At 39.6% G+C, this 21,140-nt stretch overlaps 1 protein-coding gene across 1 annotated transcript; it reads left to right on the top strand.

Annotated features, from left to right (window-relative positions):
- Window positions 1–5,965: 5,965 nt before the first annotated feature.
- Window positions 5,966–10,069, top strand: ndufa4a (NDUFA4 mitochondrial complex associated a). The gene is made up of 4 exons (XM_041265009.1): window positions 5,966–6,126; window positions 7,369–7,457; window positions 9,237–9,297; window positions 9,867–10,069. Exons 1-4 carry the CDS (start codon window positions 6,085–6,087, stop codon window positions 9,921–9,923), a joined length of 249 nt encoding a protein of 82 aa, XP_041120943.1. The 5' UTR covers window positions 5,966–6,084; the 3' UTR covers window positions 9,924–10,069.
- The last annotated feature ends 11,071 nt before the right edge of the window (window positions 10,070–21,140 follow it).

The following is a 21,140-nucleotide window of genomic DNA, read 5'->3' as shown; positions in this document are numbered from 1 at the left end:
TTTCTTTTAGTATCTCTAGATTTAGTTGTTTAATAGTTATGGTGCCGCATGCTACTGAGAACCGTTAATCAAATTGTGCTAAACTTGGTAGGGGCATTCTTTATGGCATGTTATTGAGAGTACCTAAATGTAGGGATAACTAGAGGCACCTTTCAAGCTGTCTGTACACTGACACATGGAAGCAAGGTGATCTTGTTTTTCCTTGATGTTGAGTTTACAGTGGTAGTGACTGTTAGTTTTGTTTTGTGAGATGCCTGTTCCAAACAGTGAAATGGCGGACAAGCCTCCCGGGTTTGAAGAGTCAGAAGAGCTCTGTTGATAAATCAGTGTCCCCCAAGATAGACAGTTAAAAGATAAGAATCCTGGGGTATCTGGAGGCTGTTTATCTGTCCGTCCAGCTGTCTGTATATGCCTAAATATATAATGAGAAGCGCTCATCCAATTGACATGAAACCTAAAGACCTTTAGCACGTTATTGAGTGCATCCTAATGTCTGTCTAGCTGTCAGTCTGTACACACATGTTAACCTATACGATATCTAGAGATCCACACATTCAATTGCGATTAATCCTGCAAAGTACATTGTTTAACACAGGTTTTTAAGAATCATGGGGTATATTGAGGCAACTGTGGATGTGGGGGTGTGTACATGCTGCTTATATGTGGTGACAATGAAAAACATAAGTACTTTATTTGTCCTAATGTCAGACCTGTAATAATAGCAAAGATCATAAAAAAAAAAAAAACCTATGAAAATGTAATGTCAAGCTATTTACTCTTAAATTTATCCCTTTCAGTCACTGTGCACAATTGTACCTTGTTAAGTTTCCTATATGTATTTATGTATCAACTTTCAAACAATAGCTGTCTTTCGGGAGTCCTGTATTAATTTGGGTTTAAACAATAATGTATAATGTTGCTTTTGTTCCTGGGGGAGGAAGTTGATTTGAAACCCACCTGACTGCGAAAACCCCCTTGGCACAGTTTGGACTAAGAGATCCAGGTGAGGTATGTCTGTATCTCCATGCATCTGTATGTGTGTGTGTCTTTAGCTCCATGTATCTGTGTTTGTATGTTCCGGAGTGCTTGTTCTAATAATTAGCTATCCACAAACAAGTAGATGCCAGTTACTTAATCAAAAAACAAGAGGAAGAAAAAAAGAAAGCCTTTTCTCTAATCTGCCACTGAGCAGGCTCATTTGCATAATGATCTCTTTCAAGTTGGAAAGTCAATCCTCAGAAGATCACACTTTGCACATTAAAGCGTATTTAGGGCAGCTGCTCTTCAGTTTCCCATCTGTTCACATGCTGTTGAAGCGGCAGAACACAGACTGGTCTGCCCCCTTGAATTCCTCCTTTCCGCTCTTCCCTGGGACACTGCAACATCACGAGGCATTAAGACAACCCAGCGTTCCCCATTATTCACAGCACGCGTTGTCCTTTTAAAGGAGTTACAGGTAATTATATGCCATGTGCAATCTCTGCTATTCACTTTCATCGGTGCTCTTGTTACCCTGCGATTAACACATCCAGCCCCAGTCCAGGCACACGAGAATCCATTGACAGCACAGCCCCAGCAGCCTGTCACAGAGCTCAATAAAGTTAGACAGAGTGCATACAGCACTTAAAGTAATTGTAGCTATTGTCTTACCTGTTTTACACTTTTCAGGAGCTAAATAGCACTCAAATGTGTATTCCCATTTAACAACCCAGTATTTGATTCTACTGTACTTTAAGGGAGCTCTCACTTTGTACTTTACATGTCTGTTTACATTTGTACTTCCTGGGTCATTTCACCTCGGCATTGTCTTCTGGGTAATGTTACTGGCTGACAGCATGCCAGCCAATAGGGGAAGCAGCTTGTTGGTCAATGACAGGAAAGAAGCCATTGAAGGAATGGCAAGTGCAACACTAACTGAAAGCATGGTTGCAAACTGAGATTAATTTAACCAAGTGTAGTACCAGATATTAAAAAAACAAACAAGGAAGGAAGGACCTAAGCACATAGGCACCTAACCCATGGGGATGGAGGGACAGATGCCTCAACAACCACCCCCCCCCCCCAACTATATACTTTGACCCTCCACTTTTTTCATTCATCATACATGTAATATACCTTGCTGTGTTTGGCATTGGTTTGTCTTTAAAAGCTTTGAAATAAAATGTAAAATTATATAAAGAATCACCATGAATTCTCCCTACATTAACATATTGGTTTGGCCCAAGGTCTGCACCATGTGGCTAACGTTAGCTGCACAGCAAGAAAACACATCGTTCAGTGAATGTGAACTTGACTGCAGGGGTATTCATGCATCAATATATACAGACATATTTTTTTTTATTATTTATGATAAGGAAGAGAGAGTATGAGACAATTATTAAAAATTAAATAATGATGGGTTTAAGAATTAAAAATTAGGTTGATGTTGCCGTGGGACCCTGAACAAATTAAATTCCCACCAAAATCTTTTTTTTTTTTTTTTTTTTTTAGTTTAGATTAAGTAGTAGTAAATATATCAAGTGGATTTTCATAAGCCTGATTTTACTTTAGTGAAAAAGTTGGCTACAAATTTACCTTAGTTGTTCTTTGCTTATTTGAACGTTCAGCTTTCATATCTAAACGTGTGTGTACTTGCTAATAAGTCCAGAAATAAATGAAAAAGGGCAACTCAATATTTACCAATGTAGCTCATACTGAAATCTCTTAGAACTCATTGTCTCTCAGTCAAACTTATACAGCTTGCTGATTTGCTGTATACGTTTGATTGGCGTGGGACTGTGAAGCCAGAAGAAGTATTAATAAACGAGAAAGAGTGTGTGTGTGTGCGTGCAAAATTCTCTCTATAGCGATGGAATTGTAATGTTTTGATAGACCATATAAAATTTCAAGCAGTACGATTTTATATGATGCAATAAAATCACCACAACAATTAACGTATTTATTGATGCCGTTCACACCCACTTAACTTACTGATTTTTAAATCGATCCATTTGTGGTTTAGAGGTGAGTTAAAAAACCTGACCTGTCTGAGTCCCGGATTTACGGGTCCAATTGGCAACCCTGGTACGGTGTGGTGCAGAGATGCCACTGGAACTTGTTCTGCCATGTGATGCTACTTATGCTTGTATTTAATAAATACTCAGTTAATAAATATTCTATATTTTATGCTGAATCACCTGCCCAATTTTGTGGGTTTACTATTTCAAAAACAGTACCTTAAAAAAGATTGAACAGTTAAAATGAGGCTTACCAGAGCTTTGCTCGGCAGTTCTTCTTTACCTTTGCTCCCCAACTATTAAACAAAGTTAGGCGCCCCTGCCCTGGTAACAGTTATAACTACAGGGTGTACTGTCTGCAGTGTGCATGAAGACTCCCTCACTAGTACAGCATCCTTCACTGTTTAGACTATTATCTCTTTGTACACTGGATAAAACCTTTACTAACCACTTTTATTTATTTATTTATTTTTAAATATGAAATGATCACATGTCAAAAGTGTCTGATCTGACAGTGCATGACTCAAGGGCTTTCTGTTTCCAATGCACATGAACAAATATGTCAGAGTGCCTGTGGTACAGTAACCCCCTGGTAGATTGCTCTTGGATCAGCCATGCCCTTGGCTAAAACGTGTGGTTGATCCACTATTTTTGACAGTTTTATAAGGTTGCTCAGTTACATAGTTTCTGAGTATTGCATTCTACTGTAATGTACTGAATACTGTAGTCACCATTCCTCTTGCTCTTGACTATACACTAACTGGTTCTTGTATTTGTTTCTGGTTTCCAGCACAGTAAGCAATGAATCAGATAGCCTACATATTTAACAGTGTGAAATATGTTTTTGTTTTTTGTAAATATGTACAAGAAATTTGTTTTTTGTTTACTATGTACTAGTTAGTACTATTACAGTAAAGCATTGAGTATGATTTTACATATGAAAATAATTCCTGAGCAGCAATACGCTGTACTGTACTTTACAATAATTTATTCTGCTGTATTCCATTTAGATACATGTATATTATTAAACAGAGTTTGCATTTAATACTTTAATACAGTACTTTTATTTCTGTTTTTATTTCCTACAGTGTTCAATAAATGCAACCAGGAAACCCACTTTAAGTATAATAATGTTCACTGTGTTTTATTTATTCATGGAAAGCACATGCTCTTAGTAAAACGCTCCCGCTCCCAGTATAATGCTTATTTTCCTTGTCCCCTTTAAGCGTGCTCTACAGAGGGATTATTGTATTAGAATGCTAAAATCATATCAGGAGATCCCCTCGCCTGTATTTTCGGTAGAACTAATATTGCGTAGGCCTTTGGTTCCCAAACTTTCATGGCTTGTAACCCCGTCCTCCATGAATGCATCCTCACCCCCACCCCAAAGAATTCATGGACATGTTGAATTTCACTACAGCTGTGCTGATACTTTCTGAGTAATTCCCTCTGATTTTTTTGTCTGCAGGTACTAAACCCAAACAATCTTTTTAAATAGCGTAATGTGTTCATTTCACAATAAGAAAAGTTTAATTTCTCTCATCTATACAAGACCAATAAAAAGGACAAAGGAAAGTTGTTGTTTTTTTCCTTCCACCTGGAGCTGTGATATTCTGTACAGCTGTCAGCCGAGACAAAATATACTGCGCAACTCCAGAGCTTGCGGTGTAGCTGGGAGGTATGTTTACATGTTGAGTTTAATCAAACACTGTGCTCTGTGTGGCATTCCTATTGTACCCGTGTGATTTGCACACAGGTGCTTCTGCAGATGCTGCATGATTTCCAGCTGACCTAATGAAAAGTAATCTTCTTTTGGCCCTGACAAAGTATTCTGATTAATTATCAATATTACATTTTTGAAAAGTAAAAACTTGCTGTCCTTAAAAAAATAATGCATTATTCTATCACCCCTGCCTGCCATTCGTGCCTTGGTTTTACTCAAGCACAGTGTGCTGAATCATGCCAAACTGTGTGGTCAACAGGTAAAGACAAGGGGTCTCCCTCTGCTCTGCAGCCCCCATGGAGCTGGAGCTGAGCTACCAGAGGCAGCAACACCACCTAGGGGTCAATATGATCAAACTGTACACCCTCAGGGAATACAATTCAGAGATGGATTAGAGCATTTTACAGCACTGCAGAATCCTCATGGTTGCACCACCACCTAATCTCAGTGCTTGATGTAATCCTGGTTGCCCTCCCAGTGCTGCAAATATTCAAATTTAATTCAGCTGTGGTTTACCCACCACACCCCCTTCATCAAGAGAGTTTAATTCAATTACAGCAGCTAGATATGATGGGAGTTGACAATTGTGTAACCAAATGAAATGATTGATTTTACCTATGATTACAAAAGCTCTAGTTTTCCACTGTTAGTACAGGTTCAAGGTAGGTCAATAATACAATACACCTGTAACGTATTATACAAATAGGTTATCTTGAAATCATACATATTATTTAACAATAATGGTCTATTTAAAATATATTGTATTTCCAGATTACAATACAGAAACCGTTGTTAAAAGAGTTTTACTTCATGAGCAATAGACTTCTCAGTTCTCCATTTTGCAGACGAAACACGTAATAAAGACCCAAACTCCAGTAAGGACATTGAAGATGCACTAGAGTTCCGTCAGAATGCAAATGCACAAAGTATGGATTAATAATTACTTTTTGACCAAAATGTCACTGCAATTCCACAAACCTAAACGAGTAAACGTGACCTGATTTGGAGTGAATTTTATTTATTTATTTATTTATTTTTTTAAGAATGCAAGTATTTGGTTGCCCTTGTTTTTGCCTGTCATAATTCGGCGCGATTTAAACGAAATAAAACTGCCTACTTCAAACCACATCAGTCAGTATTTATATTTTAAAAATAAATAATTATCTTAATTCCTTCTGATTTCCTTTCTTAATATGTTGTTGTTGGTTTCACTACAGGAATGTGGATAGCGTGCTTTTTTTTTTAAGACGGAGGTTCCCTATTGAAGTTCTTTATCGGAAGCGGAGAGCAGATCAGCACGTTTGTGTGCAAGGGCCTTCATTTTATACTGTTTTTGGGAGCTAGAAAACACACAAGACCATCAAAATGTTCCGGACTATGATTAGTCAGTCTAAGAAGCACCCCAGTGTAAGTATACAAAGAGGAGCTGTGTCTTAAAAGGACGTGACATTGGGCTTTTGGCGGTCAAACGCTGGGTTCAGTGGTTTGGGACATGGACAGACAAACAGAATAAACGTACAGAAAATATTTTGTTGTTTTGTTTCTTTTTACATACACACTACTGTGTATAAGTCTACCGTAACTGGGGAAACGGTGTTAATTGGGGTAGGTTTTGTCTCCCAGCCATTAAGAGTGAAGTGAAGCGTCTGTCGCTTATATGTGTACTGGAAACGTATGTAGTAAATTTGCCTAATTAATAATAACAGCATGTGTAATATTTAACTGCAGCACGTTGGTGTGTTGTGACCTTGATGAAGGTTAGGAGTCAGATGTTGTTAAAATACCAGTATCGCACTTAGACATATTTGGAAGTACTGGGACTCGTTTTACTTGATTCAGATATTTTATTTATTTATTGGTGTCTAAATCAAATGTCAATTGCAATAATATTATTCCCGACTCCAGTATTAACGTTTCTGAGTTTGGGTGTGACCTTGGCCGGTACAAACACTCCACTCGCCTCCTAGTAGATTTTTACAGCAGTACTCAAATCACCTGGCGTTTGCGTCAAATCTCTGGCGCGTCATTAATCTCGCAGAAGACCTCGAGTAGAACAAGTGGTGAAGTGCAAAATCCGCATATTTCATTAGAAATCCAAAAAAACAGAAGTCCCCGATTCACCAAAACTATATACACTGTTATGTATCAAGTAGAGGCAGTTCATGTTTGAAACATTGTCCAAGGGAATACACAGTATATTAACAAAATAGTTTTCATTGGTGGTGCTTTTTACCATATATATTTTTCCTGTCCAGTATTAGGGTATGGATATTGGAGTATGTTGTACCTTATTTTTTTAATAACAGTAATATTTGTATTGTGCGACTTTATTAATTACATACCTGGTCATCTATAACTATTAAAAACTCTTTGAAGACATTGAAAACACGTCTAGGCAAAACGTTTGTCATTGGATTTATTAAATTAATTTTATTAGTTCTAAACATATAGCCCCTACCTTCACAAAGTTCAACTTATTGATGTTTTTCAAGAAATATGTTTGTGAATTACCACCTAGGAAATGGTCAATAAAGCACAGAGCTTACCAACAGTGTCAGGGTGCAGCAATAAAAAGGTTCCCTTCCATTAACGTTTTTAACTGTAAAGTACAAGACTCTAAACATTTTTTTTCCCCCTCCTCTGTTTCAGTTGATCCCTCTGTTCATTTTCATTGGCACTGGAGCTGCAGGTGCAGGCTTGTACCTCGCTCGCCTGGCAATGCGTAACCCTGATGTCAGGTAAGTGAGGGATGGGGCATTCACTGCTGTGGGAGTGGTTTAACGTTATTCTGCAGTGACAGACAACATCTTGTCACTGGCTCCTCGGACAGATGTGTATCTTTGAGGAGAGAATCGGACGCTCTGTATGGAACTTGTTTCCTGCTGTGTTTGGGTGTGGTGAAATGCAGCTGGTGATTGGCCAGCTGAGGATTCCTAACCAGCAGGTTGTCGAGAGCCAGAACAACCCTGCCTGTGCCACGGAGCAAAACCTAACTGCTTATTTCACATCTGACTCCTGCGTGTGGAACCGGGGTCACTGTTTCATCGTTTCTCTGTAAGGGACTGGGACTAGATTTTGTTAGATCCCAACAACCACACAGGGGCTGTCCGCAGGACCTCCTTTTAGTAAGAGCAGCTTGCTGCCCAGCCCCAGCTTGTTCACTGTGCCTTTTTTGTTTTTAGTTTCTTTTTCAGTGTTTGCTTTAGCATTTGTGTTTCTGTTTTTGTACACAGTTGCATGTTGTGGGCCCGGCTATACCGAGGCTTTTCCTGTGTGCTTCTAAAAATAAATCCTGGGTGCCTGTGCCTCTTTCAATGGTTGCACCATCCCTATCACAGCATGTATTCTATATCCTGACGTTCTGCTGTGCAGTATGTTTGCCTGGGTGGGGGCACGATAGAAGTGATTTTTTTTTGTTATTTCTCTTACTACATAAAGTGGTTTTAACCTTCCTATTACAGGAGGCATTAAGACAGCAACTGAGTGTCGCAGCGTTAGGGATGCATGTGAGTCCTCCACTGCAGAGTGAATTTATTCGTAGTGCTGTGGCAGAATAAATGGGCATCACCCGAGTGGAATGGTGTGGGGGGGAAAAAACGATCAACGGCAAAATTAGGGACTTGCCAGTGCTTGAAATGCATATGCAGTTATTTTTTCTGCATGACCACTGGTCTGCTACTTGGGGTAACCTTGGTGGATCTTGTAGAATGTCGAACACAGCAATTTACAGTAGTTTTGCCTAAAATAGTGTGATTATTTTCTTGTATTCTACCTTGAAATAACTGATTACTTGCTGTTGCAGTACTTGGGCTGTTGTATTCTAGTTTTAGTTTTAGCAGTGTGTGTAACTTACGGTTCTGTAGCAATATTAAGGACAGAAGCTGAGATTTCGTTAATCGACACCAATCAGATCTTTGCAAACCATGGCTGCTGTGCATCTTTTCAGTTTAAAGTGGAACTAAAATTCTATATTAAATGGCACAGGGAACTAGCAAACTACTACAGGAACCAAGTCATTACCCTCTTTTTATGGAGCTCTCTTACCAGTAAATATCTATGGTGTCTCTTATTCGTTACCTATGACAAAATGGCCAGTTAATCAGACAGAACAAAGGTCCAGAACCCTATTGAAAAGCAATTTGTATCACCCTTTAAAAAAATTAATAAATAAAGCAAATTCCAAATGTGGTCTGCATGTAAACATTGTTTGTAGCAGCTTCATACAACAGGTTAGACAAGCTTTTTGTGAGACATCATCTTGATGAAGTATTACCTGTTGCATAGTACCTAGTATTACTGTATGTTTGTGTGTTATGCAATTGCTGTGGTGGTTGAACTGTAAGGAGTATTCCTTCTATGTTCATAGCATAGCATAGTGAAACCGAATGTTAGAATTGAAGTACTGAATGTTTAAATGTGAGGTTTGAATGGAGACACCCAGCAGGCGCACTGATGTGTGCATTCAGTTTCTGAAACTGGAGATGCCTTACCTTTTGCTGTCCTATCTGTTCTTCTAGCTGGGACCGCAAGAACAACCCTGAGCCCTGGAACAAGATGAACCCCACTTCCCAGTACAAGGTATGGGTAGGAGTGCTTTGAATAGATCGATCTTAACTTTTTTTTAAAATGCAGTTCACAGTTCTGTTGCTGAATTCTTGCTAGCTGCTTGAATATTGTGTAATTTCCCAAAGAGCATAAGATGCTGCTGTGCCATTTCTGTTATACAGAGTATAGCTGGTGGAGCCCAAAGAGGAGGCTTGGCAAGGGTGTTCTGTACTGTGTTTCTGAAGGTAGCAGAGTCCATGTCAGGGTTATGCACCTCTGGTTCTGGAGGACTATTCCATTCCAGGTTTTACATGATTCGTGCTTTTAGGGTATAATTGGGTTAATAAAAAAGGACGTGGTTGGAACAAAGACCTGGAAGGGAAGTCGGTCACTGCGCATCCAGATCATGGTGACATTTATAATCTTGTGTTGGTTGGCCTTCTAAATGCTTTTATGTTCATTGCTGAACTGATTACCACATTTTGATGTACCTACCTTGGCACTGCATAAGTTAGTTCACTTAATTAGAACAAGGTATTTAATCTGGTATTCATTATTGTATAATGACTCCTGACTTTCCTTCTTGTTCTCTTCATTTCTAGTTTTATGCTGTGAACATGGATTACAGCAAACTGAAGAAGAATGGACCTGACTTTTAAATATACCTCTCTTGCCAGACAGCTCACCAAAGCAAATCCGTACAGAAATCACGAAGCGACTCGCACAAAGAATTAGTGTTTATACTGTATCTCAAAGGGTAACTTTGTCTGCAATAATGAAATAAAGCTAATGCCTCTTGTAAAAATCTGTGTATTGTTTTCAGTATACAGTTTGTCTACTACACAACATTACACCACAGAGTAATGAAACCTGACTTAGCATAGCAGACAGTTCCTGCAGTGAATTGCAAGGTGCACTATGCCTGTGCATTGGTATTCCCTAGTCACCAGTGTTGCTCATCCTCGCTTACTTTGATTGTCCTAACATCTGGTACTTCATTGCTGCATAAAGAAAGTGAACCTTTTATCCTAAATATGTGCTTGTGTTGGTCCTTGTGCTCTGTGGTTTAGTGGTGGTAATTGCTTAGGGACAGTTTGTGATGCTTTAGTGTCCCTGAGTGGTTGGGTACCTGACAGCGAGGTGGTGGTTTTCTGCAAATCTTCCCATTGCAGAGCCCCTAAATTTCCCCTGATAGACATGTTGGTCAATGCAGCCTCTCTGTTGGGCAACCTTATACTTGATATAGCAAACCCCAAGTCTTCACTGGTGTTCCATGCAGTGGCCTGAAACCAAGTTCCAAAGTGGTTTTGTGTTCCGTTAGCTTTAGTTTACTTTAACAAGTTTCTCTTTGAACTAAACGTCCAAGCTTCTAAACCTGCAGCAGCAGGTGGTTATGAATGTCATTGGCTTTATCCTAAAACACGTAAGCAAGTGAAACGGAAAATCTGTTTATGTCTCCATATGGTAATGCTGAACATTTCAGAAATAAGGATAAACTTTTTAAACTGCATTAAAAAAACGGTGACAGCGAGTGAGTTTTTCTTTGACTTTGTCCAGCCTTGTTCATTTGATGTGTGATAAACCTGGCTGGCATCCATGAAGCAGAAAGAGCCTGTGGTCAGAGAAATTAAATAGAGCAGCTATTACTTTGCCTGCTCAATTTAATCATGCTTGAATTGAGGCGGTCTGAGCTGTTCACTCTTCACCACTTAGATTCAGAGCTTTCTAATAAAAAGGAGGGGCTGTGCAGATACTGTAGTAGGGCTGGAACGACTACGACAAGTTGAATAGTCAAGGGAAAAACGATTAGGTGTCACAAAATATAAATAAATCATGTATTTGATAATGTCTGATGCTCTATTCATGTAAGCACAAATCTTAATATTTAATGTTCTAAAATACCATTTATTGAAAATATCAATATTTGCTGCTAGTTTAAACTGAACACACAAAAACATTACTATGTTGCTGCTCCTACTGCTTTGAAATTGAAGTGATTAGTCGATTACCAGTTTCTGAGCTTGACTGTCACTGTCCTAGTTGACTAGTCAGTGCCCCTTTACTCTAGTCTATAGTGAGAGCCAGCGCGGTCTTCTGTTGGGTTATTGGCAGTTGTGTAAGAACCCAAATGCCTATTCCAGTGGTTCTGGCTGAGGAAGTACACCTGTTGTGCACTGCCATTTGCTATGCAGGTCTCATATGTGCAGTTTCTAAAGAAACACGTTACAGAAAACGTGTTTTCATTTAAAATAATTACTTATAGGGGTGTAGTGTGCTCTACAGTTTGGACTTTTTTTCCCCTGCATAATGGAAGGTAGCCTATTTACCTTGGCTTACCAACAAGCCCTATACTCAGCTGGGTACCAGTCAAATCAGCCCAAAACTAGGCTTTGAAATCAGATGTATGACTGTAAACCTCAACTAGCCCTTTTACTTTTATAATAATAATAATAATAATAATAATAATAATAATAACACCGTGTAACAAATTATTATTTTTTTGTTCCAGGGTAGTAAGTGTTATTTCCTAATTGCTTATGCCTCAAAAGTATAGAAAATAGCTATTATTCCCCACAAACTTTGCTTTTGTGACCAGGACAGTGATATTTCAAAATATCACTATTTCTAATGGAAAAACTGGCAAATATGTGTCTTTTCGTTCACATAAAGTCAGAAAAAAACAACATATGAATCCAAATTAACATGTATTTATACTAAAGTAATACAAAAATGACTACTAAAGATTTAGAAGAGAGTAGTTTTTCGAGATTTACGATTATACTGTATTTACAGTATAATCGTATATCTCGAAAAACTACTCACTTCTAAATCTTTTGTAGTATTAGCATTTAGCATGTAGCATTTTTCTTCAAAATAAGCAGATTTCAGAGTGCACAAGTAGGAATTCGCAGGCTATGCCATGAAATATACATGCCTGGAAAACACCCCATTTGTAGCTGTACTGGGAGTGGGTAGGCGCAGCCCTGTCATTCTTAAGGGTAAAAATGACCCTATCAAATAACCAGGGGTGACTCAAATGACTCTGCTCAAGGGCCAGACCCAAAGCTGCAAGACCACATCAAAAGGGTGAAACCCAGGCATGGTGCACGATTGAAGTTAGCAGTTTAGCCATTCCATATATGCAAACAAAAAACAGATAGCAACGCCGACTGGAGTGCTGAGAACTGTTATGCACAAGAACTGAGCACTGTTAACGGTCTTGATGCTGAACCAAGCTGTTGATATCAGTTCTGGTGCCAAGTCACTGGTACTGGCTCTGGTACCGAGCTCAGCCACTGATACCAACCTCGTGCCGAGCAAGGTGGGTGGTAACGACTATGGTACCTAACCAGGTCACTGATACCGGATCTGGTACCACAAGAAATGCTGTGCAGATGAATAATAATAATTATAATAATAATATCTTTATATTGCACCTTGCATAGTGGACCACCACCACAAAGTACTTTACAGAGGTAGGCTGTGGACTGTGTATTATATGCAGTCACTTACATTGAGGAGGGAGAGGAAGGACATGAGGATCTGTGCCAGAGCAGTCCCATCTGCTTTCCAATGTCTTCGTAGAGAAATGAGCACAAGACACACAACAGCTGGAGGAGCTGCACAACAAGGTTATGTGACTTGCTCAGGGTCACAGGGAGAGCCAGAAAGTGCCAGAGGTGGGATTTGAACCTTCTGATGACAAGCCCTAGACTTTAACCACTGGACCACATTGTCTCCTTAATATCTGAAAGAGCCACTGGCAACTGCAAGCATGCACTGTTGAACAGAGGCTGCAGAACGCCTGTTAACTCCAAAAATCAGTAGCCTTCATTGGCAGAGATGCTAAAGCAGACACAGCAACGGAAAAAAGATACGTTCGAAAAGGCTCCTGCCAAATCAACAGCAGTGTACCTAAAAAGCCCTTAACATTGGCAGTGTCTCTGGCAAGAAAAGCTGGCTGGAAAAAATAGACATCTAGCACAGGCTACCGTCTGTGGACAGAGGCAAACCTAGTACAGGGAGACAGCCTAGTCGCTAAACAATTATATATATATATATATATATATATATATATATATATATATATATATATATATATAAATATAAAATTTATAAAAGGACTGAATCCTGGGAAAGGGGCGGGCAGAACCATCTGTTTCGCACAGCTGGTTTGGGACCTAATAAGAACCGAGGCTAAGATATAATTATACACTTAATATTAAAGCAAAATTATTTGAGAATTGAAATGACAGAGAAAAAGTGAAATATAAACATATCTCTGTAGTTTTGACTGAAAAGTCAGAGCTCATCCCTTTCAGGCAGGCTGGAAGAAAAAGGGCACTGATCCCTGTGCGACTGTCGTTGCTATCTCTTGGGGGCGGAGACGACGCCTGACACAGACGGGACTCTTAAAGGGGCAGCTTTGATATGTGCTCAGGTAATCTGGGTTATAAGAGATATATCTCATTCGGTAATGGTTACATTTCATATTTGAAAGGGAGCGTTAGGGTTATTATCATAACCCTGGTTTCCTGAAATAGAAATGTGGTGTTTTGCACGTATCAAGGAACTGCTTGATAAAATTGGTACTGTTGCGTCATATAAAATGTCTACTTGTGTGACTCTGTAATGTACTTTATTTTGAAGAGAAATGCTTTAAAATGATACCCTACTTGAGGTGGCACAACCAGGCTATTGGTGTGATTTAACCAGAGGCATGGGGGTAGGCATCGAACTTGGCAATAGCGTTTACCTTGCGGAGATCAACGCAGAAACAGTTGGTACCGTCCTTTTTGGCGACTGTCACTATTGGACTACATCATGTGCTCCTGGAAGGCTCCAGTTCAAGCATCGCCCATACCTCTTTGCTAACGCCACTCCGTCGACTTTCTGTGATCCGGTAAAGTGTCTCTCGAACCGTGATGCCCGGGAGAGTGATAACAGGGTTAATCCTACCGGGCAAGTCAGAAAAAACATCCTTGAAATCCTCAATTAACTTTTCAGCTCTCTTTTCTGATCTGAAAGTAACTGTTCCCCCATTGAAATGTCTCTGGTGCTAGGAGCTTCTAGACAGGGGCCTAAATCGTCCTCTAGTTCGCCTGGGGCTATAAATAAGGCCTCTCTTGCCTTACAGGGCTTCAATAAATTGATATGATAAATTTTGCGTTCATTTTGGTGATCAGGGTGTTTCATTTTGTAATTTACCTTTCCTACAGCCTGAATCACCTCATATGGCCCCTGCCATTTAGCACACAGTTTAGATTCAGACGTGGGAAGGAGCAACAGTACTGTGTCTCCTGGCCGAAAAGTTGTACTCTTGCTGTTGTCAGTGTTGAGATGATTTTAGATTGTCCTGGGCCAAATGACTGACCAAATCCAGACAATCTCAGAGTAGGAACACATGCTGCAATACATTTTTGGACGAGCCTTTTCTCTTCCCAGCCCTCTCTCAAGAGATCAAGGATGCCGCAAGGCTGTCGGCCATACAAGAGCTCAAAGGAGGAGAACCCTGTCGAACTCTGTGGCACCTCTCTCACTGCAAAAAGGAGGTAGGGAACAAACGTTGCCCAACGTTTTGCTCTTGGGTCTGATTGGATCCGAACACAAACACAGTATATAATAATAATAATAATAATAATAATAATAATAATAATAATAATAATAATAATAAAAGGGGTGGGGACATTGTCACATACTCCGTCCTTTGTGTGCAGTAGACATGGCCTCAACAGCTTCCTTCCCCCTTAAAACTCCAAGAGTCCAAGTCCACATTCTAGGGTGGGAGTGGAGGCTTCCCCTGGCCTCCAGTGGCATACTGGTAACCTCGGCCAGTAGCATGCAGGCGGCATCATCCCCCTGTGGAGGCGTGCAGACGTCCCCAGGCGATGGTGAGCAGGTGACACCAGGTGAAGCAATACTGGCGACCCCAGGTGAAGCAAAGTCAGCAACCCCAGGTAAAGCAGCGCTGGCGACCCCAGGCGAATCAGAATAGGATAGAGGCAGTTCCTCTGTAGGTGATGGCAGCAGCGGACCCTTGGGAGGTGGCGGTAGGAGGAGAGCCCCTGGTAAGTAAGGCAGCAGCGGGAGCTCCACTTCTCCCCTGATGAAGGAATCAGGAACAGGCCTGGTGCACAGGTTGGAGTTGGCCACTCTGGACATGGCTGCGGCTGGGGCCGGAGTAACCTCGCCCTCTCGGTCACACTGCATACTGACTCCCTTTGACGGGCCTTTGATACCAGCTGAGCTTTCTCAAGATCACACTAAAGGGAACATATTGTTTTGCAGTAACAAACCTGTAAACCAAAACAGGAGATGAATAAAAAAAAAAAAAAAAAAAAAAAAAAAACAGGGTCAAAATTTAAATAGCTGAAAATAGAACAGCTGGCTCACTTGTCAGTCAGCGCTTAATGAAATATGCAAATAGCCTCTTCAAAGTGAGAGGCTCATTAACAGAAACTCAGTCCCCAGCTAACGTCAAAACCCGCCCACAGACCTCCTAACTTCCTGCTGCCCAGAAACACAGCCCTGCAGCTGCGCTCATTAAATGAACAGGAGCCCCCCTCGGGAAGGGAGCTGGAGGAGACCGGGGATGACACACAGGCTGTCAGAGCCCCCCTGTCCATTTGCTTTGTCTGCTGCCCCTTGACTCCATGTTTGATTATAAACAGAGTGCCTAACCAAGCACACTATTCCACCACAAAACTGTTTAATTGCAATTATTCTCACTTTATTAGTGGAGATAGTAGAGGAGATTACAAGCAGATGCTTCAGTCTATTGATCTGGCAGAGTGTCAATGTGAGGCTCTGGTACTAAAGCAGTGGTCCTTATAATACGGACTGAAGGGCCCCATGTGGCCATTGAGTGCCCGAGGTTTCCCCCAAGGTAAACTACACATTGGCTGCATGTCTGTTCTACAGCCGCCAATCATCTATTGAAAGTGTTCATGTGTGACCTACAGGGCTGTTTTCAGAATAGATTCAGTAATTGTATTATTAAAAAAGTATGAAAAACTGGGATTACAGTGTCACCCTGTGGTCCAATTTCTGTAGTAGCTGTATTTCGAGTACCATACATAGATGAAGCAATAACCTGTTCGTTCTCAATACAGTCACAGAAACACATTTCTTTTTCTTGGTTTAGGAAGTAAAATCTGCGGTAGTATAAAAATTGTTTTGATTTTAGATTTTATAATTTACTGCAGAACATGAACTGCACTAATTGAGTATTTGTAATCCCTAATATTAGATGATGTCACGAGATAGCACCAGAGCTGCATGTAGAGATATCTGAGTGAGGAACAAGTGCAGGAAAATGTTCTTCCTCTTTTTAGTTTTAAGAAATGTTGCTGCAGATTTATGTGGGGACTGCCTAATAATGTGGGACTATGATGTACTTGCACAGATAAGGTTAGTATAAAGCCGACTGCTCAAATGAATCCAGTCTGTCTTTGTGGCTTTTACCCCCCACATTCACAGTGCTATGGCATGAGTTTCTATGTTTTTGTCCAAGTACAGTTATAATATGTAACACCAAATTTGCAATGTAAATATTTGCAATATATTACTGGTGAAAGTTTTCCTCAGTGTGTGAGGCCTGCAGTCGCTCTTGCCAGGGCTAGGAAACTCTGCCAGTTTGAGAAGATTCACTGGCAAGAGCTTTGTGAGCAAGAGACAGGTGTCTGCTCCGAGACAGATGCTTCTTTGAGTTGTGAACTGACCTATGAAATGAAAGCTGCTACCATAACGAAAGGCAAGCTAAAAGCAATTGAAGAAACTGAACTTCCTTCTCATCATTTAGTGATGTGTGTCATCTCATGGTTGTTTGATTGAAGGATTTCTTGCTATTGTTTGATGAAATGTAAGTATCAAAGACACAAAGACTAGAATCTTTAGTATGGTACAGATTACGTTGTGTACCAATAATCTGAGCAACCCACAGATCTTCACAGTAATTGTTTGCACTCTAATCTGCTTAATAACAATGACCACCAGCAGATGGCAGCAAAGCACACAAACCACAAACCCCAATTGTGAGTGGACATTACTATATACTGTACTGTGCTGGAGAAGTTACTTTAGAGAAGTATAGTATTTAGAAAAATTACAAGTTACTTGAACACAATGTAACTATTTAAGGTTACAAATAATTAACTTCTTAGGCACAGTTTACACACTAAAACTTTTCGTGCAAGTCACTGCACATTCAAAACGACCGTGACAACTTAACGAAAGACAAAAGTACAAGACGCCATCGGGAAGAGGGGGGTCAAAATTTACATAAATACAAATAAAAACATTTGTGTTTCTACAGTACCGTTTAGTCGTGTTTTTTTTTTTTTTTTCAGTTTGGTCAGGCTGCAGATTGAAATATTCTTTGAAGATCCAACTATCGAACCCACTTGTTCCTTCCTCTGGCAGGATGATTTGAAAAGCACGTTCATGTGACGTGTAAGGTTTGCTGCACTGTTGAAGTGCGTTCTGATTTTCATGTTCTGCGTTAGCCTTCTTCCCATTTTTTAAATGTAATTATGTTATTTTTTTAACACAAAATGTCATGCATCAGCACATTTTGTTATCTGTCTGAAAAAGGAACCATTCCAGTTACAAGTTACTGAAAAATGTAATCAGATTACAGTAATGAGTTACTCCCCAACCCTGTGTATATAAATGCTCTTCTACAGACTGCAAGCTCTAAAGCATCACCTCTTATTAGCACAAGGAAAATCATCCCTAGACCCCTTCTTCTATTACTGAAGACAGTGCTTTTCTTTTGTATATTCTTTATCCACGTTATGCATAGAAGTATATGAAATGCAATCCTGGAGCTTCTGCTGTATATCTGACCAGTGGTGTTTGCAGATCAGTTTCACTTCAGGGGTCTAAATGCAAATGAAAGGAGCTGGATAAGAAAGAACCTACAGATATTCCTGGCAGTGAAGAGGGCAGCAGAGAGGAGGCAGCACACATTCATGAGACGCAAGGAATGGTTTTCAGAGCCTTGGTTATCATTGAAGAATATGCTGTCTTCAAAACACCCAATCAAAAATAAATAAACTTACTTAACTTTGTAGTTGTTGGACCTTTCCGTTATAAAAGTTTCCCACAGTAAATTTGAATTGTAATTTTTGCAATGTATTTCTATACAATAGTTTTTTTTTTAATAAGCTTTACCATACCACTTTGGGCTTTACAATGCTTGTAAGAACCCCACACTTGTACGTGTCTCTAGACCCCCTTTCTTTGACGTGTGATTAGCACAGAGGAGCCCCAACACTACTTTATGGTGTCAGCTGAGAAGTAATTGATCAGTGAGAGGAGTGAGAAATATTCATTTTCTATTTCATCTGTCTGGGGTGTCCCTAGAGACCGGGTTTAACACAGAAAAACACTCAACAATCAGAACAGAGAAAAGGGCCGCAAGAAAGGCTATTATCACACATCTCAGCAGCGAGATGGCCTTTCTAGAACACAGACTGCTGTCTGCAGCATAGACAATGCGCCACATCACCAGCCAAATTGTACTACATTGCCTGCTCTGTAAAATCAATTGAGCTGGATTGATTTTCATTCTCCAGAACAGGCACTGAATAATACCTAACATTGACGTGATCATCTGTAAATAATACAGTGCTCGGATTATTAGAATTTCAGCCACTGCGTTTATTAATGGTCTATGTTAAGTTTCCTATCTATTGTAGGGGTGTTGGTGTAGCTACATTTTATATTCCAATTTATATTCTAATTATTAAGTAATGTAATTAGCATTCATTACCTCATATAAATTCTTTGTGATGTCATCCTCTGAATTTAACATCAGATTTATATGCTGTAGCAAACAATATTAATTCCCCCTTGATTTAAGTCCCCAGGAGGCTGTGTGGTCCACTGGTGAAAGAAACAGGCTTGCTCGGGCTCATTGTGTGGTCTTGTATCTTGTAAAGCGCTTTGTGATGGTGGTCCACTACGAAAGGCGCTATATAAAAATAAGATTATTATTATTTATTATTATTATTATTATTATTATTATTATTATTATTATTATTATTATTATTATTATTAAGACCCAGCCTGAGGTTGATATATATGAGCAAGTTTGCAAATGAGACTCTTCTGTTTGTTTAAAAAAATGTGATTTATTTGTACAACAAAACAAAACAATAAAAGCATTTGGGTAATCAGTCAAAGCAACTTCTATAGAATTAAATATAAGAGATTCTTGGCTTGAAACTGTACATTGCATGTAGTTACAAAGAGGATTCTTGCAGTACAACGTAAACAGAAGTCTGGATCATTGTTAGGTTTGCCAAGTCTTCCTTCGCAGTAAAGGTGTTTAGGCTTACTGTTTACACTGATGTTGTTTAGATCCTGAATAAACCTTTGTTGGAGAACTAGTCAGTGTCTCTGCATTTGTAATCTTAAAGTAATTACTGTCTGCATTGTTAAAATAAGTCTTGGCAAAGCAACTACCCCATTAACCAATAAACAATAAAAATTGCAAAGGATAAAGTGTCGCTTTGTCACATCAGGCTGCTGTTGTGGGGGAACATTCTCCACAGAGATGATGGCTGGCAGTGCTACCTACAGCCTTGATTTTCATATTTCCCATAGTCAAAGCATAGCAAAGTGTAAATAAAGAACAATGAAAACATGGTAAAGCATAGGGAAGCATTGTAAAGCACAGAGAGGTATGGTGAAGCACAGAGAGGTATGGTGAAGAATAGAGAGGTATGATGAAGCATACTAAAAAAACAAACCATGGTAGACTATGGTAAGTGCATAGTATAACCATGGGAAAACTGCAAAATTACAGTGCACATCTACTGTGGGGAACTTTCTTAGGGGACTGTACATTATACTGATAATGATATGATTGCTCTGATCTTCCCACTGAGTGCAATACAAAAGAGAAATATCTAAAGCACACTGAACTCGGTGCCCCAAGTAACAGTACATGTTATATTAGATTAGAGGATGAGAGTCGACTCTTATCCATTGCTAGCACAGACTTGGCTTCAGGGCACCTATTGTTTTGTTGTAGCTGTTCCAACCCTGCTTTAAAACTGCTGTTTCTTCTATTTGTACTGCTGTCTGTGCTTGAAGCAGCGACTTGGCTCACCTAATCTAACCCATTCAGGACTTTAATAAACTACCCTCACCCCTTCCTTTTCTAGGCTGAAAATACTTTTTAACCTATTTTTGTACTATATCATTAAAAGTATATTTTATATCATCCACACTTTCAGAATGTTTCATTTATTACATGTGCAACATCTGGCCAATTAGGGCTGCATAACAAATTATTGTAGGCAACTGCAGCACTTAAGGCTGAGTTCAAACCATGGAAAATGTACTTATATGACACACAACCACAGGTCCTGGTTCAAGCAGGTGGGGGTCACAATATTCTTTCAATAAAAACCCAAGACAAGAACTTTCATAATACAGGCAAAATCTAGGCAGCTGTACCAGGAAGGGGTGGGAGGCTGGAGATGTAGCTCTGCTGAACACACAGTGTAAATCAGAACACACAAAATAACCACAAAAAAAGATTAACTTTGTGAAAACATACACTACTTAAATATCTAATATATACTGATGCACAATGAAAATGCTTTTACATCGACAGCTCATTGGGCACATACAGAATGTTATTTACATTTTAAATAGTGAGCAGATACTGTAGGTTTGTTATTTGAGTTGAGTTAAAATTGCCAAAATGAGTTTAAGACTTTGTATAGTCATTTGAAAAGACATGATTTTAATTTTAATTAACACAAGAACAGTGAAAGATACGACCATGCCTCGCTTGAGAAATGAAGATCGCCTGGTTGCTATCAGTATGATTGAAGGAAGCCTGTCTGTGAGAGTAGTTG

Source organism: Polyodon spathula, chromosome 12 (genome assembly GCF_017654505.1).
Source record: "Polyodon spathula isolate WHYD16114869_AA chromosome 12, ASM1765450v1, whole genome shotgun sequence".
Taxonomy (NCBI): Eukaryota; Metazoa; Chordata; class Actinopteri; order Acipenseriformes; family Polyodontidae; genus Polyodon; species Polyodon spathula.
This window is presented reverse-complemented; position numbering and strand designations above follow the sequence as displayed.

Coding starts and splice junctions, on each gene's coding strand:
- ndufa4a (XM_041265009.1), top strand. CDS start 6,085: ATGTTCCGGACTATGATTAGTCAGTCTAAGAAGCACCCCAGT. Junction 6,127..7,368: donor AGTCTAAGAAGCACCCCAGT/GTAAGTATACAA, acceptor CCTCTGTTTCAG/TTGATCCCTCTGTTCATTTT. Junction 7,458..9,236: donor ATGCGTAACCCTGATGTCAG/GTAAGTGAGGGA, acceptor CTGTTCTTCTAG/CTGGGACCGCAAGAACAACC.